Source organism: Acartia tonsa, chromosome 5 (genome assembly GCF_053477335.1).
Source record: "Acartia tonsa isolate MP-2025a chromosome 5, ASM5347733v1, whole genome shotgun sequence".
NCBI lineage: Eukaryota > Metazoa > Arthropoda > Copepoda > Calanoida > Acartiidae > Acartia > Acartia tonsa.
Genome location: NC_137264.1, coordinates 51,606,253 through 51,629,746, shown reverse-complemented (window position 1 = coordinate 51,629,746; position 23,494 = coordinate 51,606,253). Strand labels below are relative to the sequence as shown.

Here is a 23,494-nt window from a genome sequence, read left to right as displayed (position 1 = left end):
CTTTAAAAGAAAAAGTAGAAATAACATACTTTAGGGGGAAGGGGGAAGTCTTTTTCATTGGAGGGTGGAGATAACCTCCCTAAAAAAAGCTAAAAACCTTCCCTGGCCCTAAAAGAAGCTTTACTGAAAGGGGAACCATATCGGTTCGCGAGATCCTTTGGTATAAACATACACACAAACACACTGTTAAATAGACAGATATCCTGTTACTTTATTATAAGGATATAGAATAGAAAGCAAGATACATACTGCATGCAAGATAGCTAGAGTGAGAAAGGTTAAGCTATATACGACTCGCTTTGTGTGTGGGTAAAAATAAGAATTATTATTGAAATAAAGAAGCTTTGGAAAGAGTCTTGTGTGACGTCATAAAAATACGTCTAAATCCATCTTTTTTTTATGGGTTTCCTTTCCCACTTATCCTCTCGTCCCTCTTTTTTAGATGTATCTTTATGATGTCATACATGACAATTTCCATCGCTTCTGAAATAAACCATTTTAAGATTTCAATTTATAATATCTATTTATTTTGCAGGCAGATTTATATGCTGGTGCCTTATTCATTACCAAAGCTACTGGTTATCAAGGTACCCATACTTTTTATTTTGGATAACAAAGACATATATATATCAGGGATCTAAAGAGATAAGACAATGACTGTTAAATTGATGTACATCCCCAATGATGATACTCAAAATTTATTAATATCCCCAATGTTGTTGGGCCAATGAGTGAGAAAACGTTACTATAAAACTTTGGGGACTAGTGTAATATACAGCCAATTGTCCTCACTCTCTCTGCATATATATAGTCGTTATATTTTACATCAATTAAATTTTTTTCATGGACCCAGAGACCTCTAAAACCCACAAAAAAACCCACAAATTATCCAATGAATAGAAAACAGGAGGAAAAGACTTTGTAATTATTATTTATTTATTTTTTGTGGAAAATTTTATAATCTACTTGCGTAAAACAGTTTGATATTGATACAATTCTTTAAACTGGTGAATTTCATTTTGAATTAAAGAAAATAAAAATTACGCAGTTCTATTTTTCTATTTTTTACGTACAATATGGTAAATAAAGTAAATTTAAAATAGGGAGGGGGTGGGGGATTTTTTTGTCTGTATTTTACCTAGGTTAGGTAAGGTAAGGTTATATTGGTATCTGGGTAGCCCTGCAAGATTAGCCCCGTCCGCTGGGATTATGCTTATGAAAAAAACTTGCCCCCCACATTTTCAATTTTGAAAAATAAGGGAGGGGGGGGGGGTTAGCAGGTTTAACAGGCACTTTTGTATGAAAGCAAAATATTTCTTTGCTTTCATACTTTAACCTTCCTAGTTTGATATAAAGCTTTTCTATAAAAATCCATACATCCATTTAAAACATGCTGACTTCTAACTTGTTTGACAACAATTTTCTTGTGATGTAATATTCCTATTCATCTGATTTTTAGAAAAATGATTTCTAGGACAACAAGGCACAATATTATAAGCGTGGGTCCTCTATAATCAAGTCCTAAGAATGTAAGTAGGCCCCGTTGTATCTACGTAATTTTGCAACTAGTTTATCTACAATTTTGTTTATACTTCTAGATTATTATGCAGCTCCTTATAAACTTTTGACACTCTACAAGTGTTCATATTCGCTTGTTCTTCCGTTTAATTTAAGAGTTAGTTTCGCTCTTATGGATGTTGTCATCCTTGTTTATTTTTGCAGGGGATGGAGCTATCTACGTGTCAATTCTGATTCTGCTGGCCATTGCATGTCTCTTCACAGTTGCAGGTAATAAAATAAATCTGTAAATAATGATGTATCATCAGACAACTACCTGGATCCTCTCGTTGAGTACCTAGGCAGGCTTTGGGGCCGAAAGCTGCGGCCATATCTATTATTTTGTAGACAGGGGTATACAAAATGTCCACTCCAACATTCGTCCACTCCGACGTTTGTCCCACTCCTACATTTGTCCACTCCAACGTTTGGGACGTTTTGTCAAAAACTTATAAAAAAAATCCAATTCATACTCAAGCAATGATAATAAGTAAAAGCATTGAACTTTGAATATAATCCCTTCTCCTGAGCACTAAAGTTCGAGTCCTAGCTCTTGTGAAGAATTTATATTCGACTTATACAAACAAAAACATAAATGGGTTTTGTTTGGACGGTGTGCGAAGCGCCAAATAAATTTTTACTCCCTTCTTTTCACATAACCCTTAACTTTAAGGGGATATCACTTTTTACATTACACCCCGCTTGGCCATTTCAGTGTGATATATCAGGTTTTAAAATAGGGTGTAGGAAGGAGTAGAGGGATCTTCGTGCACAGTTAGGACTTCTAAGACAAAGGTCGTGCAATCAAAGGACGGGTTGTTTGTCTGTTGGATGTTACTTAACCTAATATCCTTGGGTGTCAGAGTATCGCATCCCATTATAATGCTCTGGATTCTCTGGTTGATCAATTTGAAATCGAAGGAGAATTCCGCCCCTATTATGTAAGTGGGGGGCATCTTCGTCCTGTTAAGATGGACGGATGACTCTGTCTGATTTATCATCTAGGGTAATACATTTACTCATTCTATGAACATTTTAAACAAAATGTAGAAAAAAAGAAGATAATTGTAACGTGATGAATATAATAGTCACGTGTAGTTGTTCAATATTGCTATTCTTCTAACTATTTTTAAAAGCGAAACTTTTCTATAATTAGGGTCGGCCCGTCCGTCCAGGACAGTTAGCTCTTTTCGTTAATTAGGCATATTAGAATTGTTAAGTGTTGCCCAACGTAAGGATATATTTTTCCTTGCTAAGCAGATTTATAGTAGTAGCTCAAGCTACTCTATAACTAGGGTCGGTCGGTCTGTACATATGTTATCAAAATTTAGATTTTCTCAAAAGCTATGAAAGGTAGAGGTCTGATTTTTTTCATTTCTCGTTTTTTCTTTTTCTCCTCCACTTTTTCTCTTTGTATTCCTTTCTTATTATCTCCTTTTTTACTTTTTTAGTAGCGAAGCTACTCTATAATTCACAATGTCCGTCCGTCCGTCTGTCTGTCCATCTGTCCGTAATTAATGAATTAAGGGAAACGTGATTTTCTCGGCTCCTATTCAAGATAGACAGCTGAAATTTTTAGTGAAGATTTCCACTATATATGCCCATCTAATATATTTATTGTTTTGTCCGTCTGTTTGTTATTTGGGGTGCTAGATTGATTCCTAGATTTTTACGTTTTCGTGATTTTCTTAACTCCTTTTCAAGATAAAGAGCTGAAATTTTCAGGGATTAATTAATTTTACAGTCTACATATTTTCACCAAGTTTTATTAATATTTTGTTTGTTAATTAGGGTGCTAGATCGATCTCTATATTTTTTATTTTTTCATGGTTTTCTCAATTCCTATTCAGGATTGACGGTTGAAATTATCAGGAATTGAATATGCTCATGTTCTACATATTTCCATCAAGTTTCATTAGGATTTGTCTATTAATTGCAGTGCTTGATCGATTCCTAGATTTTAAAGTTTTCATGATAATAAGGTTGCGTGATTTTAAAGGTGTGACGATTTCCCTATTTCACCAATATTAATATTTATTATATGACACTGCTTTATAATATTTTTTTCCCCTGATATACAATCCTAATTTTTGAGCTTCGCTACTTATGGATGTTGTCAACCTTGTTTATATTGAAACATTTATGGACTGAAATGTTCCTGTCTTTTATACAAACAGACAATAAATTTAAATATTTTTTATTGAATATATATTTCTTAGATATTGGATTGTATATTTTTTTATAAATATTTTAAAAAGATATTTAAATATCTTGTTTATGTTTCATTTTCAATACACAGTGGGACAATAACAGGACTTAAAAATGAATATGATAGTCGGACCGACTAAAAATTTTATTTTTGGTTTACTCAAAATACATCATGAAGATACATCATGATATATTGTATTTTAAAAATTATCCTCCTTTAATACAACCCCCCCCCCCCCCTCCCAATAATAACAGTAACAGTAAAAAGCCGTTTTCACTCCACAGTGGGAGCATAGGTCACTGACAATTTGTCTGATGTTTTCTAACAATGTTGCTTTTTTATGGATATGGGATAGGGTTTTTAGGCCTAAGCCCTATGATTGCGGTGTAAAGCGTCCATTGGCCCATCAGACAACCAACTCTTTGATTGCACGACCTTTGTCTGAAAAGTCCTCACTGTGTATAGTAGTGAGTTGCGCCTGTTTTTGGACCAAGGCATTCCCCCAACTCTTACTAGGCGAATCGCGGACCCCCCCCCCCCCAATCATATCCACACAAAAAAATTTTAAAATCCTGTAAACAATAAAATGATATAATTCGTATTTTCCCCACTGTGCAATATCTTTGTAGTTCAAATACATTGTTGTTTTTAATTTGTATTATAGAAAAGATTTTTTATTTCTTCAATCAGATTATTGGTTGTCTAATATCAGTAATCTTAATAGTACAATAAACGATTAATTAATGTAATTCCCAATGATGATAATAGTTATTTCTCGCATCGTATTATAAACGGCTTTCCGCGGATATAGAATGTACAATTATGAGATTAAAACTAGTTTTTTTTTGCCCCGAGGTGCCAAAGGCACCGGCTAAAAAAACTTAATCTTATGATTGTACATTTTTATATTCGTAGAAATCTGGATATAATACGATGCTAGACATAGTTTTTTCGTACGGATGAGAACCGGTTCCTATCCACCGGATTCGAATGAATACGAGAAATAAAATTACACCTGTTGAAGATTGAAGTCAAATTTTAGGCACTACTAGTTCTGAACCAAACAATCAAAACTGTGATCAAAAGTACCCAAAGTTTTTAAGCCAATTATTAAGCGAGCGTTGATATAAAATTGTGAGTACTTGTGTAATTTATAGTTCAATGTATTTTACATTTCTAATCTACATAATTCCAGTATAACATTCCCTAAATAGCGATTCCCAAATATAATGGAAGAAAAACGAACAAAGTGAGTTATAGAGTACTAGCGGCTTCGCCCCTAGAGGCCTCTAGTGGCGCTTGAGGAGGGAGTTGAATCCCAAAACCCATTTTTTAAAATTCAGATTTATCTTCATTTTTTTTTTTTTTTAGGTGGACTTTCTGCTGTGATATGGACAGATTTTATACAGACTATTCTTATGATCATTGGTGCTATACTTCTAGCTATACTAGGTAGGTACACATAGTTGGTAGGGACACATACTAGGTAGATACACATAGTTGGTAGGTACACATACTAGATAGGTACACATACTTGGTAGGTACACATACAAGGTAGGTACTTATAGTTGGTAGGTACACATACTATGTAGGTACATATAGTTGGTAGGTAACCATACTAGGTAGGTACACATAGTTGGTAGGTACACATACTAGGTAGGTACACATAGTTGGTAGGTACACATACTAAGTAGGTACACATAGTTGGTAGGTACACATACTAAGTAGGTACACATACTAGGTAGGTACACATAGTTGGTAGGTACACATACTATGTAGGTACACATACTAGGTAGGTACACATACCATGTAGGTACACATAGTTGGTAGGTACACATACTAGGTAGGTACACATAGTTGGTAGGTACACATACTAAGTAGGTACACATAGTTGGTAGGTACACATACTAAGTAGGTACACATACTAGGTAGGTACACATAGTTGGTAGGTACACATACTATGTAGGTACACATACTAGGTAGGTACACATACCATGTAGGTACACATAGTTGGTAGGTACACATACTAGGTAGGTACACATATTTAGTAGGTACACATACTAGGTAGGTACACATACTAGCTAGGTACACATACTGGGTAGGTACACATACTAGGTAGGTACACATACTAGGTAGGTACACATACCAGGTAGGTACACATAGTTGTAGGTACACATACTAGGTAGGTACACACTTCACATAGTCGGTAGGTACACAAACTATGTAGGTACACATACTAGGTAGGTACACATACTAGGTAGGTACACATACTAGGTAGGTACACATACAAGGTAGGTACACATAGTTGGTAGGTACACATACTATGTAGGTACACATAGTTGGTAGGTACACATACTAGGTAGGTACACATACTAGGTAGGTACACATACCATGTAGGTACACATAGTTGGTAGGTACACATACTAGGTAGGTACACATATTTAGTAGGTACACATACTAGGTAGGTACACATACTAGCTAGGTACACATACTGGGTAGGTACACATACTAGGTAGGTACACATACTAGGTAGGTACACATACCAGGTAGGTACACATAGTTGTAGGTACACACACTAGGTAGGTACACACTTCACATAGTCGGTAGGTACACAAACTATGTAGGTACACATACTAGGTAGGTACACATACTAGGTAGGTACACATACTAGGTAGGTACACATACAAGGTAGGTACACATACTAGGTTGGTACACATACTGAGTCGATACATATACTACGTAGGTACACATACTAGGTAGGTACACATATTTGGTAGGTACACATACTAGGTAGGTACACATAGTTGTAAGTACACATACTAGGTAGGTACACATACTAGGTAGGTACACATATTTGGTAGGTACACATACTAGGTAGGTACACATAGTTGTAGGTACACATACTAGGTAGGTACACATAGTTGGTAGGTACACATACTAGGAAGGTACACATAGTTGGTAGGTACACATACTATGTATGTACACATAATTGGTAGGTACACATACTAGGTATACACAATCATACTAGGTAGGTACACATACTATTCTTATGATCATTGGAGCTATACTTCAAGCTATACTAGGCAAGTACACATACTAGATAGGTATACCTAACCCCTTTTCGGGGGCCTAACCATGCGGGGCTACTAAGTACCCAGTATAACCTAACCTTACCTCTCCTAAAGTAATAAATAAACAAACAAGCTAAAAACTATACCCCTCCCCCCCCCCAATTTCCAATTTTTTTCAAAATTAAGATGGGGGGGGGGGAGTGGGTTTGTTCTGTTGCTTCCCTAAATTAGGGTAAATAAATGCAAAAACATATTTTATAACCAAAGTAAGAAAATTGAAGAAAAACAGACAGATGAAGGTTAGACGGACAGAAAGACAGACCTTAACCCCATCCTCAAGTCTTTAAGAACGAGTTTCAAAACTTTGTGGAAATTTATTGTCGCCTAAAACTCAAAACAAATGTTTTTTTTGACAATAACAATAAAAATGTTTTATTTTGACTTTCTTAGAGTATTAAAAAGCAAAATTTCAAGTAAACTAAAACGTGATTTATTATACAGTTAACTTAAATTATCTTTTGTGTTTATTGAAACAATAAAGAATTAATTTTTGATTATTTATATAAGTTGCCTTTTACAGACGGGCGGGTGAAATATTTCTCTTCTCCCAAAGTGTCCGGATAGATCATTAGGAATATTTAGAGAGGCCAAATAAAATGCGCACAAAAGTAGTTTTTCCCCACTATTTAAAATAAATTGAAAACAAGGATGAAAGGTCGTTTTAGAATTTTTGTTTGTTTGGTCAGGTTAGGTTAGGTTCTTTTGAGTTCAGATTAGCCCTGCTGCAGGGTTTGTGTACAGTAGGTATAACCCCCAGCAGCTTTAAGCCCCCCCCCATCCCCCATGAGATTATGAATAAAAAAAAACAAATGCCCCCAAAAAATTGAATTTCAATTATTTTTAAAATATGGATGAGGGGATTTTAGCGCTTGAAAGGCACTTTGAGTAAAAGCACAATTATATTTTAAAGAGAGTAGTAATAATCAAACCCCCCTCCCTACAATAATTAAATAATACTAATCTTTTGTTCAGCTTTTATTGAGATTGGAGGCTACGAACAATTAATAGATAAATATTTTGAGGTAAAATTTTTAGTAGCACAGCTACTCTACAAGTGTCTCTTGTGTCTGTATGTATGTGCTTTCAGCTTGACCAACCAGGGATCTAGAGGGATAAGACAATGGCTGCTAAATTGATGCACAGTCACATCCCCAATGGTGATACACAAAATTACCCCTTCTGTAGATTAAAATTGGTAGCTGTAACTTTTGAAAACTGCAAATGAACCACAAACTAAAATTCAATAAAACCCCCAAAGTTGTTAAGCCAACGAATAAGAAAGCGTTATCATAAATTTTTGGAGACTAGTGTAACAAACAGCCCATTGTTCCATTTCTCTCTCTCTGATTCCAGCCACTATCCCTAATATTAGAGTAAAACAAGGATGACAACATCCATAAAAGCGAAGCACTGAAACGGTAGGACAAACGGACATTAACACTTGTATAGTGTCTGAACTGAAAAATCAGAATATAAAAGTATAAGAGTCGAAGCAAAAGTGTAAGTAAATTTGTTGGAAAACTGCTTGATACAGGATAATGTTTATAATCATACTTACATTTTTAGGACTTGATTATAGAGTTGCTTCGCTTATAATATTGTTCTTTGTTGTCCCAGAAATCAATGTACCAAAAACCAGATCAAACGGATAATTAGATCACATAAAATTTTGTTGTTAAAAAAGTAGAAAAGTCAACATGTTTAAAATGGACGTACGGACATTCTGGTAATGATTATAGAGTTGCTTCGCTTTTTAAATTGTATCTAACTACTGCAGGAATCATCATGCTAAGTTTGAAATCGATAGGACAATTCTAACATGCCTAAATTAACGAATAAAAGCTATCTATCTCGGACGAAAAATCAACATGTTTAAAATTGACGTACGGACATTTTGGTAATGATTATAGAGTTGCTACGCTTTCTAAATCGTACCTAACTACTACAGGAATCATCATGCAAAGTTTGAAATCGATAGGACAATTCTAACATGCCTAAATTAACGAATAAAAGCTATCTATCTCGGACGGACGTACGGACGTACGGACGGACCGACCCTAATTATAGAAAAGCTTCGCTTTTAACAATGCGTTTTACACTTTAATGTTTTTGCTTCAGAAAGATTCTAATACCTGAGCTTGATCTTTAAATCATTTTAGTGGCGATTCAGATCGGGGCGCGCCAAATTTTTAGCCAATCAGAGCGCTACATTTTGAAAATGCAGCGCTGTGATTGGCTGAAAGTTTGGCGCGCCCCGATCCAAATCACCACTAAAATGATTTAAAGATCAAGCTCTGTTTTATATATTATTTCTAAATATCAATTATTTATTTTAAAAAGAGTTTTTTTTTTGGGGGGGGGGATTCTGTCACCCCCTCCCCCTCAAATAATTTGTTTAAAGGTTGGGAGAAATGTAATGTAATGCTTTATAATAATCTTTGGGTATAGTCCCTTTCGTGGCAACGCACTTTAAGTGGCGATTCTTCGTTTTTTTTTTCACAGTAGCTTTTCTCCTATTTCTAGCCCCTGCCGATTGCCTAACCCTGTGGGGCAATTACCCAACCCAATATAATATAACCTAACTTAAAATAACTTATAAATACGACGAATAGCCCCTCGAAAAGGGGCGTTGCCACGAAAGTGACTATACCCGAATCTTTACTGTAAAGTCAGCAGTTTGCGAGATCTAACGCTACGGACAGACAGATACACGGAAAGACAAGCAGACATCCTGCTACTTTTTTATTAATTATATTTTAGGCCACTGCAACTGTTCGAGCAAATAACAGCAACGGCGAGCTCTGTGGAGGAGTGCCAGCGGTAACATTTCGCCCAGTATGGCTTCCAAACCGATTAATATCCGCTGGATAAGAACCGGTTCGAGGCTAAACTGAAAAATCATATATCGCAGGGGCGTCCAAGCTTTTTATTTTTTTTTGGGGGGGGTAAAATTTTTTGAAGGGGGGGGGGGTTAAAATGGCGCGCGAAGCTCGCCGCAAATATTTTTACCCCCCCCCCCCCTCCCGAAATTTTTACCCCGGGGGTAAAATTTGCTTGGGAGGGGGGTAATTACCCCCCCTAAAATCTGTTGGCAGGGGTAAAATTTGTTTACCCCCCAAAATTTACCCCCGGGGTAAAATTTTTGGGGGGGTAATTTAAATTTTATTAATAATAAGCGCGAAGCGCGCAAAATTTTTTTTTGTTAGAGATTTTCTATTTTGGGGGGGGGTATTTACCCCCCCAAAATTGTTTGGGGGGGTAAATACCCCCTCCTAAAATTTACCTCCCAGGGTAGAGGTAAATTTTAAATGGGGGGGGGGGGGTAAAATGAAAAAAAAATTGTTGGGGGGGGGGGGGGGGGTAATCGCCCCATTACCCCCCCCCCCTTGGACGTCTATGATATATCGTATCGTATTATATCCAGTTTTTTTACGAATTTTCAATTGTATAATCATAATATTAAAAACGGTTTTGTTAGCCCGTGAAGTCTGCATTAATAAGCATTGAATAACCCTCCCTAACTTTCAAAATTTTGGGGATAGTTTTTCACCTTATGCCTAACTACTTACGGGGGGGGGGGACTTTAACCGTATAGGGCCTAAACCTGCAGACTACCCATAACCCAATGTAACCTAGCCTAACCTGACTTCAAGTAACAAGCAAAAAAAAAACGAAAAACCAACCCCGCCCCCATATTATTCCTATTCACTACAAAATAATGGGGGGGGGGGGGGTGTTCAGGGTTATAAAGGCGCTTTGATGGAAATTACCATATAATTTAGCAACAAGGACAATCTATAATACAAAGTAGAACGATGTCTGTCTTTCTGTTTGTTTGTAGCAAAGGATCTCGCTAACCGCTGAACCGATCGGGTTCTCCTTTACAGGGTAGCTTCTCATAGGTCCCGGGAAGGTTTATAACTATTTTATTGGGGGGTGGGACACTCCTAATCCCCCCAAAAAATGATACCCCCCCCCATAATTTCTTTTAAAACTAAAATTAAAATAGTGGGGTCGACTAATCCCCCCCCCTTAAAAAAATATTTATCATTTATTTATTTATTATATCATAAAGTAGCACAAGAAAACAAAGTAATCAAAATTAAAAATGAATCAATTTTATTGCCACGCTATCTTTGATTGGTTGTTTAAGTTTATCAACCAATAGACTAAATGTAAATAATAAGCTATATTGTTTCCAGTATGGCTTTTAAACCGGTAAATATCCGCCGGATTAGCACCAGTTCTCTGAAAATTTTTTATATAGCATTGTCTTAAAGACAATTTTTTATTTTCATATCCGCAGAAAACTGTCTGTATTCCAATGCGATAAATAAATATTATCAACTCATCTTATATTGTCTTATCCCTTAAGATCCCTGACAAATCTTAAACTATTTGTATCAATTTCAGGATGCTATGCACCTTCTCAGAGACGCTACTCCAGGTAAGGTTCCTCCAGGGTGGGAGGGAATATTGGGCTGTTTATTACACTAGTCACCAATGTTTTATGATAACGATTTCTAATTTGTTGGTTTAAAAACTTTAAGGATTTTTATTGAATAATGATTGATGGTTCATTAAGTTGAATGTTCAAACGTTTCAAATAAAATATTAATCTATGTAATGGATAATTTTGTGCATCATCATTAAAGATGTAAATAAATTTATCGGCTATTATCTTATATCTTCAGATCACTGGTTTAGAAAAGTTGTCCCCAAAGTTTTATAACAACGATTTCTTATCAGGCTTAATAAGTTTTAACACTTTTATTGGATTTGGATTAGTTGATGCATGCTTTAGAGTGTCCAGACGTTTCAACTACTAAATGTAAAATACGGAAGGGGTATTTTATATATTATCATTGAGGATGTAATTGTACAATGTACATCAATGTATAGAAATTGCTTCTTCTTTTATATCTCTGGATTTTAATCATTATTTCTTATCTAAATAGATATAGACAGTCTAGATCCTCAATTACTTAAATTGGGATCTAAAGGGATACGACAATGGGCGGTAAATTATTATAATACACAAAATAACCACTGCTGTAGCTTACAGTTATTGGTTTAAACGTTAAGTCACTCAACTTCATGAACCAATCAATCAAAATTTAATGAAAGTCACCACAGTTGACGAGGCAACGAATAAGAAAACGTTATATAAAACTTTGGGGACTAGTGTATTAAACTGTCCAATGTCCCCTCCCTCCCTGAACCTTTCTACATTCTGTGTAATTAAAGACAAAGGACATTATCGGAAAATTTTGTAATTATCAAAAGCATCACAATTCGATTGAATCCTGTTTCAAAACTATGAAATAAAATTTAGATTTTAAAGCAAATTTTTAATTAAATTTTGATAATGAAATTTAGTTTAAATTGTTTATTACATTTCCATCTCATATACATGTAATTTCTGCATTTCCTAACTATTTTTATTGTGTTTCAGGGGAGGGGGGGGGGGGGGTGGGGTAAAATATATATAAGCAAATTTTGGTTGATGACACTTCAGCTAAAGGTGCGGATAATTGCAATGATATAGATTGCCTTTTCTTCATTTGTATGGTCCTTGGAGCCTCCAAAACTTTAAACTCCAAATACTTCTTGTGATCATTTTTTAAAGTGCCATGTTAAGTAACCTGCTCCTTTTCTATTCCTCAAGTGATGTCCAATTTCAGGTAAATCCGACCTGCCCTGGTCCGGGATGACCTTTGGGCTGGCCATCTCCTCCATCTGGTACTGGTGCTCCGACCAGGTCATCGTCCAGAGAGCCCTGGCCTCCAAGGATATGTCTCATGCAAAGGTACGTCAACGCTTGTCCAATAGAATATCAGAACTGTAGAGTAATGCGTAGCGCAACCGCGGGGCCAATTTTCTAACCTAACCCAAATAAATCATCAAAAGCTACTGTGAAAATACGACGAAACTCGATACTTCGTTTTCTTTCCATGCTTCGTCTTTTTTGTGTTTCGTGACTTATTAAAATATTATTAACAAGCGGCTACGCCCCTAGAGGCCTCTAGTGGCACTTTAAATGTTTTTTTTTTTATTTCAAATATCTAATTTGAAAAATACATTTTCTATGTTGCGTTTAAGTCTCTACGCATAAGCAAGAATATTTTGGAAAAATTTCGATTTTTTGTGATTTCTCTTGGGAGGGTAGTGGTACCCACCCCCAAAATAGTTATAAAACTTCCCGGGACCTATGAGAAGCTTCCCTGTTAAGGAGAACCCGATCGGTTCAGCGGTTAGCGAGTTCCTTTGGTACAGACAAAAAACAAATAAACATCCTGTTACTTTATTATAAGGATTTCTTGTTAGTTTGACTTTATCAAGGCCTTTGATATTTGATTAATGTTTTTTTTTTGGTTTTCTAAACAAGATGGAAGCTGTTTATAGTGCCTATAAAAAATAACATCATACTGACCTAACATTGGTCAATCAAAATGTATTCTGGGCCGACCTACCATTAGTAATTTAGTCTGTGTATTGGCCTATCATTGATCATTTGTATTGTTTGACGTCATTTTTTATAGGCACTATACAAATCTTCAACAAGAGGGCATTAGCGATTAGCGCGAAAATACCATTTATTCTGGTACTTCAAAATTTGTAATAATTGTCAGGGGGCCTGTATTTTTGCCGGTTACCTGAAGCTGTTGCCGCTGTTTATCATGGTGCTGCCAGGTATGGCCGCCAGAGTTCTGTATCCGGATGAAGTGGGCTGCGCGGATCCTGTACTTTGTAAGGTAAGGCAGGAAGGGCTCTTCACTACACTAGTCGCAAAAAATTTCTTATTCGTTAGCTTAACAGCTTAGGGACTTATGGTCCCTTCTTACACTTTTGAAGGCTAACCCCTTAAATGGTAAGGGCGCAGCCGCTAGTGGTTTATATAGAACCAGCGGCTACGCCTCAGAAGCCTCTAGGCGCACTTTAGGTTAAGATCCCTCCCCCCTTTTATAATTTGATTTTGAAAATAATTGAAAAAAAAAATTTGAAAGAATTTTTTTATTGGGAGGGTGGTGATACGCTCCCCCAAAATAGTTGTAATCCTTCCTTGGACCTTTTATATCGGTTCTGCGAGTATCAAGACTCTTCGCTACAGACAAAAAACCTTACTACTTTATTTAATAGGATATGTTAATGTTCCATGAAATTCTTGAATGAAGTTAGATAAATTCTGAAGAAAGTGTTTTATTTTCATACAATAAATAGATTATAGAGAATTTTATTATTTTATTTCTAAATAAAAGACTTAATGTATAAGAGAGTTATTTTTTCCGCAGATAGTAAAATGAGAAATTTAAAGATTAATTCCAGTTTTGTTATCTTTGTGGTGCCAAAGGCCAAGGCCAACAAAATGGTATTAATTATATGATATTTATTTTAATATCCGCAGAAAGTTGACTATAAAAAGAGACGATACATGATTCAGTATGGCTCAGAACCGGTTCTAATCCAGCGGAGGGGTGGGGGGGAGTTGATAAGGGGTGTTTTTACCACCCAAAAAAACAAAATATTTAAACGTGAATCAAAAGTTATAAAATCTTTGAGTATAATTTCCCTGTATTTTGTATTGTCTATTTTAACAATAAAATGATGGTGATGTTAGCATAAGTTTAAGAAACAATAAGTATTTGTTTGCAACATTCAATAGTCTTTAAGATTTTTTTTTTGAATTAAAACAAAAAATTTTGTTACTTTTTTATATACTAGTGGCTTCGCCCCTAGCCTCTAGCGGCCTTGCCCCAAGAGGTAATTGAAGAAAAAAAATACCTCTGGAGATGCCCCCACAAATTTTTAATAATTGAAAAAAAATTAAGTACCTGATGAGAAGCCCCCAATCCACCACCAATTTTAAATAATTAAAAAAATTGAGGTTTTTTTTTCATTTTTGGGGGGGTTGGGGGACCCTACTCCCCAAGAAAATGGTTGTAAAATGGAAAAAAACAAATTCGTTGAAAATGACAACTGGTATTAAGTTTTAGTATACAGCCGCTGTTTTGGTGGCTTCTGTTTAGATTTTTCAAAATTAGTTAGGCTTAATTTTAATGTTATGTTGGATTATTATTTTTAAAAGCGTAGCTTTTCTGTAATTAGGGTCGGTCCCTCCGTTCGTAGTCCGTCCGTGGCGGATAGCTTTTTCCATTAATTTAGGCTCGTCCTATTGTCCTATCGATTTCAAATTTTGCATTGTGAACTGTAGTAGATAGGTACAATGTAGAGAGTATAGCAACTCTATAATCGTTATCAGAATGTCCGTACGTCCGTTTTCAACATGTTGATTTTATCACTTTTTTAGCAACAAATTTTGATATGATTCAAATATCCGATTAATCTGTATTTTGGTATACTGATTCCTGGAACAACAAAGTACAATGTTATAAGCGAAGCAACTCTATATTCAAGTCCTAAAAATGTTAGTATGTCCTTCAACATTATCCTGCATTAAGTAATTTTTCAACAAATTTACTTACAATTTTGTTTCGATTCTTATACATTTATATTTTGATTATTCAGTTCTGACACTATACAAGTGTTAAAGCCCTTTTGTCCTACCGTTTCAGAGCTTCGCTTTTATGGATGTTGTCATCCTTGTTAAAATATAAGGACTCGTCTGATGCTTACTAAAACAGCTGATCATGGAAAGAGAACGAAGTAGCGCGTTTCGTCGTGTTAGGTTAGGTAAATGTTAATGATTGCCCCGCAGGGTTAGGAAAATGGCCCCGTAGGAGTAGACCTTCCACAAGGAGCTAGAAAAAGAGAAAGGCTACTGTGAAAATACCACAAAATCTGCTACTTCGTTTTCTTTCCAAGATCCAAAACAGCTTCAACTGCAGCTGCCGAGCCCTGATATATACAAAATTCTTAAAAAGTCTATAACACATAAAAATGACAAATGCAGGAAGTTAATTAATTTTGTTAATTAAACGTTTTCTGTATAAAACCAATATTATTTCATAATTATTACAAATAAACATTAAATAATTTAGAATTATCTAACTTTTTTACAGAGATTTTTTAAAAGGCAATCTCTCTTGGGAGTGTAAATATTTAATATAAAAAAAAACAATATCCATAAAAAAGAAGCTCTGAAATCAGACTTAATTACATAAAAGTTTCGCTTATAACATTGTACTTTGTTGTCCTAGGAATCATTATTCCACAATAAAACAAATAAGATGATTCTTTTTTAAACTATTGTTGTTTAAAAGGTTAAAAATCAACAGGTTCCAGTAAAATATTGGTATCTAAAGTTGTACCTAATGTTACTGGAATCACCCTGCAAATTTCTAAAAAAATATCTGTCCAAGATCCTTAAGGAACAGTTCAGCAACCTTTTGATTCAGCGATTAAAACTTTTGTACAGACGGTCAAATGAAATTTCTTCTTTTCATCATTACACTATTTAATATTATTGCCTTTAATGAGATCTTTTACTGCAAAAAATGAGACATTTTTGATTTTTTAGAAGCGAAGCTTTTTTAAAAGCGAAGCTTTTCTATAATTAGGATCGGTCCGTCCGTACGTTCGCAGTCCGTAACGGATAGCTTTTTTCGTTAATTTAGGCATGTTAGAATTGTTCTATTGATTTCAAATTTTGCATGGTGATTCCTTTAATAGTTAGGTACGATTTAGAAAGCGTAGCAACTCTATAATCATCACCAAAATGTCCGTACGTCCATTTTAAACATGTTGATTGTTTTACTTTTTTAACAACAAATTTTTATGTGATCTAATCATCCGATTGATCTGATTTTTGGTATATTGATTCCTGTGACAACAAAGTATAATGTTATAAGAGAAGCAACTCTATAATCAAGTCATAAAAATGTAAGTATGTCCATGAACATTATCCTGTATCAAGCAGTTTTTCAACAAATTTACTTAAAATTTTGCTTTGACTCTTATACGTTTATATTATGATTATTCAGTTCTGACACTGTACAAGTGTTAATGTCCGTTTGTCCCACCGTTTCAGTGCTTCGCTTTTATGGATGTTGTCATCCTTGTTTTTGTAGGAAATTTGTGGAAGTGAGTCTGGGTGTACCAATATGGCTTTCATCAAGTTAGTCGCGGTTCTCATGCCCACAGGAATCAGGTATAATTGTTTGTTGTCTATAGTGCCCTAGCAAATTGGGGATAGATGTCACTGCTATTGGCCTACCTATTCTATTGACGTTAGGACATGCCCTATACCCCATCTCTTTTTAGGGGGGTTACTTTCCCTCCTCCCTTTCTCTGTCCCTCTACTATGACGTCAATAGAATAGGTAGGCCAAAAGCTGTGACATATGTCCCCATTTTCCTAGGGCACTAAACACAGATACGTATAATTTCAATAGCGGTTTCCATCAAAGTGCCTAGTCAAGCACAAAAATCACCTCTTTCCATACTTTAAGCCAGGTTTGGTTAGGTTATATTGGGTATAGGGGAGCCCCTCAGGGTGAGCACATTGCAGGTTTCAGCCTGCATGATTAGGGTCACCCGAAGTATTTTTTATATTAATTTACAAGGATGACAACATCCTTAAGTAGCGAAGCTAAAAAATTATGGATGTTTCATAAAAAAACATTAAACTAAAATATCACGAAACCTTGTAAGATTTATAACATGAAAATCTAGGGATCGATTTAGCACCTCAACCAATAAGCAAATCTTAATGAAAATCTGTGGGGATATGCGAATTTATTTAAGCCCTCAAAATATCAGCCTTCCATCTTGAATAGTAGTAAAGAAAATCATGAAAACTTAAAATATCTAGGAATCGAATTAGCACCTCTACGAATAAGCAAATCTCGTTAAAACTTGATAAAAGAATGCAGAATATGAAAGTATTCAATCCCTGAAAATTTCAGCCGTCTACCTTGAAAAGGAGTTGAGAAAATAATGAAAACAAAAAATGTAGGAATCGATCTAGCACCCCAACCAATTAGCGAATCTTAATGAAACTTGGTGAAAATATGAAGAATGTTAAAATAATTAATTAATCCCTGAATTTCAGCTCTCTATCTTCTATAGGGGCCAAGAAAATCAAGTTTCCCCCTTTCTGTCTCTGACAGACGGACGGGCATTTCAGATTATAGAGTAGCTTCGCTACTAATAGGAGGTGGCGGGGGAGGGGGAGTTTATTATAAGGATTCTCTGTTTGCTAAGCAATTTTAACCTTGAGGGATATCGGTGATAAAGTTTAAACACATTTATTTTGTACAAACCCATTTAAGATTTTATCAAACAATTACTTTAAAAACTTTGGGTACTTTTATCAACCTTGATTAGTTGGTTTAAACTAGAATAGTCCAAACATTTGAAAAATTATTATATTAATTTACAATAGTGTCATCATTAACAATATTAATATTCAACTCTTTATCTGTTCCTAGGGGAATGATGTTAGCAGTAATGTTGGCTGCTCTGATATCTTCATTAACATCAATATTCAACTCTGTATCTGTTTCTAGGGGAATGATGTTAGCAGTAATGTTGGCTGCTTTGATGTCCTCATTAACATCAATATTCAACTCTTCATCAACCATCTTTACAATGGATATTTACCCAAGGTATTAAAAAAAATCTGTACCTTAATTGTTAATTCGTAAACTGCATAATCCTTATACTAAAGTAACAAGATGTTTTTCTGTCTGTACCAAAGGTTCTCGCTAACCGCTGAACCTATCTAGGTCTCCTTTACAGGGTAACTTCTCATGAGTCTTGGGAAGGTTTATACTTATTATGTAGGAGTAAATTGTTTTTTCCTTTTTCTTTATAAATATAAAATAAAATATTCTTATCTATACATTTTTGGGAAGCATGAACAAAATTTTCTTCAAATCTATTCATTTAGTTATATAAATTCTTCTCTTATTACATTGTTCCTAATTGTCTTACGAATAGAATGCTATGTTTCAGGTTCCGTCCCCGGGCCAGTGAAGCGGAGCTGTTGATTGTGGGACGTTTGTTCGTCCTTGTTCTTGTCGGGGTATCCATCATTTGGATTCCTATTATTCAGGTTTGTCCTAGTTCTTGTTTGTCTTTGTCCTAGTTTGTCCATAGAATAAGGAGGAATAGAAATGAAAACCCTAAATATTTCTGGGAAATTTGAAGGAATCTTTGACTTGCGCAGTAAAGACAATAATGATAAAGTACAAATCACAATGACTAGTTGGACAAAACTAGAAAAGTTTAATTTGCATCAACATCTAATATAAGAAACATAAGAGCGCAACCTAGTTTTATAATATAAATACTGAGACCAATATTTTGTTGTAAATTTTCTTACATAATTATTTTTTTAAGGCTTAATATGCACAATAAATTCATTTTTAATCCATTGTGAATAGGGAAGAGGAAGCTGGATTCTTGGCTACATGGCTTTTAGTAAATCATTGGAAAAGAAATTTATTTTGAATATTTTTTCTGAATAATTACTGAAATCATGTTATTTACTAACAGCCTTGTAGCCGTTTGGTCTTTCAAAAGTTCCAATTTTACTTCAGGCTAGCCAGGCAGAATCTTCTACCTGGATTCTATTCTATACTTTATCTTCTTTGAGTTTGTCCTTGTTCTTGTTGGGGTATCCATCATCTGAGATGGGTTTTTGAAAGATGAATGCCGCGTTTCTTGATTGATTGATTGACTAGACAGAGTATACAACCATTTATTTAATTATTTCGCTGTTGTTGGTACGGCCGTCATAGAAGAAAAACAAATTTTCTTCAATCCATTTTTGCTGCATATTAATTAATGCATCTTTTTAGAGCAAATGGCTAAAATAATAATTTTAAAATGTTGAATTCTTAAGTTGTATACTCTGTATAACGATATCGTCTTCGTTCAATCAATCAATATCTAAAAAATGTCGAAAAAACGCGGCATTATTTTTAAGAACCCATCTCTGGATTCCTATTATTAAGGTTTGTTGCACTGGTGTAAATTTCAGGGATTTCAAGGGATAAGACAAGGGACGATAAATTGATGAATACTCCAATGAGGATAAACAAAATTATCACTCATGAAGATAGAAATTGTTGAGGCTTTACAGGATTAGGGCCATACACAAGGGTCAGTTATACATAAAAGAAAATTACCCCCCCCCTCTCTTATTTTCTATCCTATTATAAATAGTAGTAAGCTTTTTTGTCTGTAGGATCTCGCTCACCGCTCTACAGATAAGGGTCTCCTTTACAGTAAAGCTACTTTTAGGTCCAGGGAAGGTTTTTTACTATTTTGGGGGAGGGTAACTCCACCCACCAAATAGAAATCGCTCCTAAAAGATTGACCCCCCTTAAAAACAAGTGCCCCTAGAGCCCTCTAGGGGCGTAGCTGGTAGTTTTTTTGTAGTTGTAAAACAATAAGTAGGGGGGCTGGGTACTTTGTTGGAGAGTAACTATTTAAAAAATTTAAAATCTTTTTTAGGCCAGCCAGGGATCTCAGCTGTTTAACTACATTCAGTCCATTACCAGCTACTTGGCCCCGCCCATTTGCGCTGTATATCTCCTTGCTATCTTCTGGCCACGTATGAATGAACCAGGTAACTAATTATACTGGCTATCTAGCTATATAGCTCCGTCCATATGCGATATATATTTCCTTGCTATCTTATGGCAACGTATGAAAGAACCAGGTATCTAATTATACTGGCTATCTAGCTGCATAGCTCCGTCCATATGCGATATATATTTCCTTGCTATCTTATGGCAACGTATGAAAGAACCAGGTATCTAATTATACTGGCTATCTAGCTGCATAGCTCCGTCCATATGCGATATATATTTCCTTGCTATCTTCTGGCCACGTATGATAGAACCAGGTATCTAATTATACTGGCTATCTAGCTATATAGCTCCGTCCATATGCGATATATATTAAGAGGGGATAATATTCCCTCACTAAAATTTTAGTGGGGCAAACTGATTTTAGTTAGGCAAAAGTTTTTTTTAAGAATTCACATCAGGTATCTAATTATACTTGCTATCTAGCCCTATATTTCCGTCCATATGCGATATATATCTCCTTGCTATCTTCTGGTTCCGTACGAACGAACCAAGATCTAATTATACTTGCTACCAAAATGGATTTATAATTACTTGGATCTTTCACCAGATTTTCATGTTCTATAATAAAGTGAACTTTGCAGCAGGCTAAAATATCCATCTCCCCCCTGCCCTCCTACTGGATTAACGGCCCGACCAATAAATGCGAGGGGATATTGCAACCTTATAATTGACGACAATTTTTCTCCTGTCCAAATATCTACGTATATCCATTGCTATTGAGTTTGTAGCTTCTTTATAAATTAGATTAGCTTTATGATTTTTTTATTTTTTTATTTTTACCTCAAAAATGAAGGAAAAATAGTTGAAATTCTTGTTAATAAATAATAGCTGTTTTTTAAACTAACTCCACAATTGAAATATTAAGTGTCGAAGCTACTATATAATTATAGGGAGAGAGGGGACATCGGGCTGTTTATTATATTAGTCCCCAAAGTTTTATGATAAAGGTTTCTTATTCATCATTGGCTTAACAACTTTGAAGACTGTCATAGAATTTTGATTGGTTGGTTCATAAATTGAGTGTCCAAACGTTTCAACAGTTAATGTAATGTACAGAAGGGGTAAATTTGTGTATCATTATTGGGGAGGTACATCAATTGTCTTATCCCTTTATATACCTGTCATCTTTTCCGTACGTCCATCCAACTGTCAAATCTCTTATTTTTGTGGTTAGTAAAATGGCAGGGGCTTAAAATTATTTTTGGGGATAGTAACCCTTAACCCCCCCCCCCCCCGGCCCCCCCCCCCAATAAAAATTGGGGGTAAACTTACGGACAAAGTTATCCTAGATTAAATGTTTAAAAAGTACTATTTTTATAGTTTTTAATGTTAAAAGATCAAAAAGTTTTCCAATGAAATTTTTAAAATGTAAATTCAAATGTTTAGATAGCTTATTTGTTACAGTGAAAGGTCAAATGGCGCAGCTAAAACAAAATAATAATAATTCATATAAACAAGGAGGACAGCAACCATTAAATGCGATAATCAACTAACAAGGAAGACAGACAAACGAACATTAACAAACATAGAGCAAAATACATTTCATTTTTAAAATTATCTAAAAATTAATCAATATTTTAAGGAAAAAATAAGTAATTAAGATAATTTAGTTTTTTGTATTCATTCGAATCCGGTGGATAGGAACCGGTTCTCATCCATACGAAAAAACTATGTCTAGCATTGTATCATATCCAGATTTCTACAAATATAAAAATGTACAATCATAAGATTAAAACCATTTTTTAGCCCGTGCCTTCGGCACCTCGGGGCTAAAAAACTGGTTTTAAATTGAAATTTTACGGAAATTTTCCTTATTCTGCAAATTGAAGAACCAAATCCAGTCATCCCCATCCCCCTTTTATTTTTTAAAAGCGAAGCTTTTCTATAATTAGGGTCGGTCCGTCCGAACGTCCGTACGTCCGTCCGTAACGGATAGCTTTTTTCGTTAATTTAGGCATGTTAGAATTGTCCTATCTATTTCAAATTTTGCATGGTGATTCCTTTAATAGTTAGGTACGATTTAGAAAGCGTAGCAACTCTATAATCATCACCAAAATGTCCGCACGTCCATTTTAAACATGTTGATTTTTTTACTTTTTTAACAACAAATTTTTATGTGATCGGATCATCCGATTGATCTGATTTTTGGTGTATTGATTCTTGGGACAACAAAGTATAATGTAATAAGCGAAGCAACTCTATAATCAAGTCCTAAAAATGTAAGTATGTCCATAAACATTATCCTGAATCAAGCTGTTTTTCAACAAATTTACTTACAATTTTGCGTTGACTCTTATACATTTATATTCTGATTATTCAGTTCTGACACTATACAAGTATTATTGTCCGTTTGTCTTACCGTTTCTGTGCTTCGCTTTTATGGATGTTGTCATCCTTGTTTTTACATAAAAATGAAGGTGAAGTGGAGTGGCCATATAGGTTTTATCGTAATAGTTTAGTATAGGTTAGGTTACTTGAGGTTAGGGCAAGACAACAAGGTTAATTAAAATCTAAATCTAAAATAAAGAATTGGGTTATCAAATTCAACTTCCCTGTCCTCAAGTGCTCCTAGAGGCCTCTATGGGGCGTAGCTGCTATAATTTAAAGGTACTAGATTCTTCCCTGCTATCCTTAAGGGAATGGAGGTGGAGGTCAGGAAAATATCCTAAAACATGTTTTTATATATAAAAATATGGCAATATATATGATAGAGGATAAAAAATAAGACCCTTCCTTTCATAGCAGCTAGATCAAACATATTTTTTTCCTATTTAACTTAATTAGACAAACAGGCGGATATGTTTTACACAATAAGTAGATGCAGTGCTAACAAAAGTTTTCTCTCAAAGTAACTAGTGAGCACAAAAACCGCTACCCCACCCCCCGCACCTTATTTTTGAAATTAATTGAAAATGGGAAGACCTGATATAATGTAACTTTACCTAGCCTAAGGCGGTTTCCAATGGGCACTTTGAGGGGTAATGGAACGGACAGACCTAAAATAAAAATGGCTGCGCTCCCTCTAATTATAATGTG

The 23,494-nt window shown here is 35.0% G+C and overlaps 1 protein-coding gene across 2 annotated transcripts in view; it reads left to right on the top strand.

The window, feature by feature from the left end:
- The window catches only part of LOC145319792 (sodium/mannose cotransporter SLC5A10-like), a 51,338-nt gene that overhangs the window by 16,727 nt on the left and 11,117 nt on the right, over positions 1 to 23,494 (top strand). For both annotated transcript variants that reach the window (XM_080162146.1, XM_080162147.1), the window contains exons 8-19: positions 536 to 587; positions 1,723 to 1,788; positions 5,138 to 5,218; positions 7,870 to 7,919; positions 9,658 to 9,717; positions 11,311 to 11,344; positions 12,582 to 12,706; positions 13,530 to 13,652; positions 16,926 to 17,005; positions 18,365 to 18,463; positions 18,813 to 18,912; positions 20,319 to 20,433. In XM_080162146.1, the coding sequence (XP_080018272.1) occupies positions 536 to 587; positions 1,723 to 1,788; positions 5,138 to 5,218; positions 7,870 to 7,919; positions 9,658 to 9,717; positions 11,311 to 11,344; positions 12,582 to 12,706; positions 13,530 to 13,652; positions 16,926 to 17,005; positions 18,365 to 18,463; positions 18,813 to 18,912; positions 20,319 to 20,433 (985 nt within the window). The remainder of the gene's footprint in view (positions 1 to 535; positions 588 to 1,722; positions 1,789 to 5,137; positions 5,219 to 7,869; positions 7,920 to 9,657; positions 9,718 to 11,310; positions 11,345 to 12,581; positions 12,707 to 13,529; positions 13,653 to 16,925; positions 17,006 to 18,364; positions 18,464 to 18,812; positions 18,913 to 20,318; positions 20,434 to 23,494) is intronic.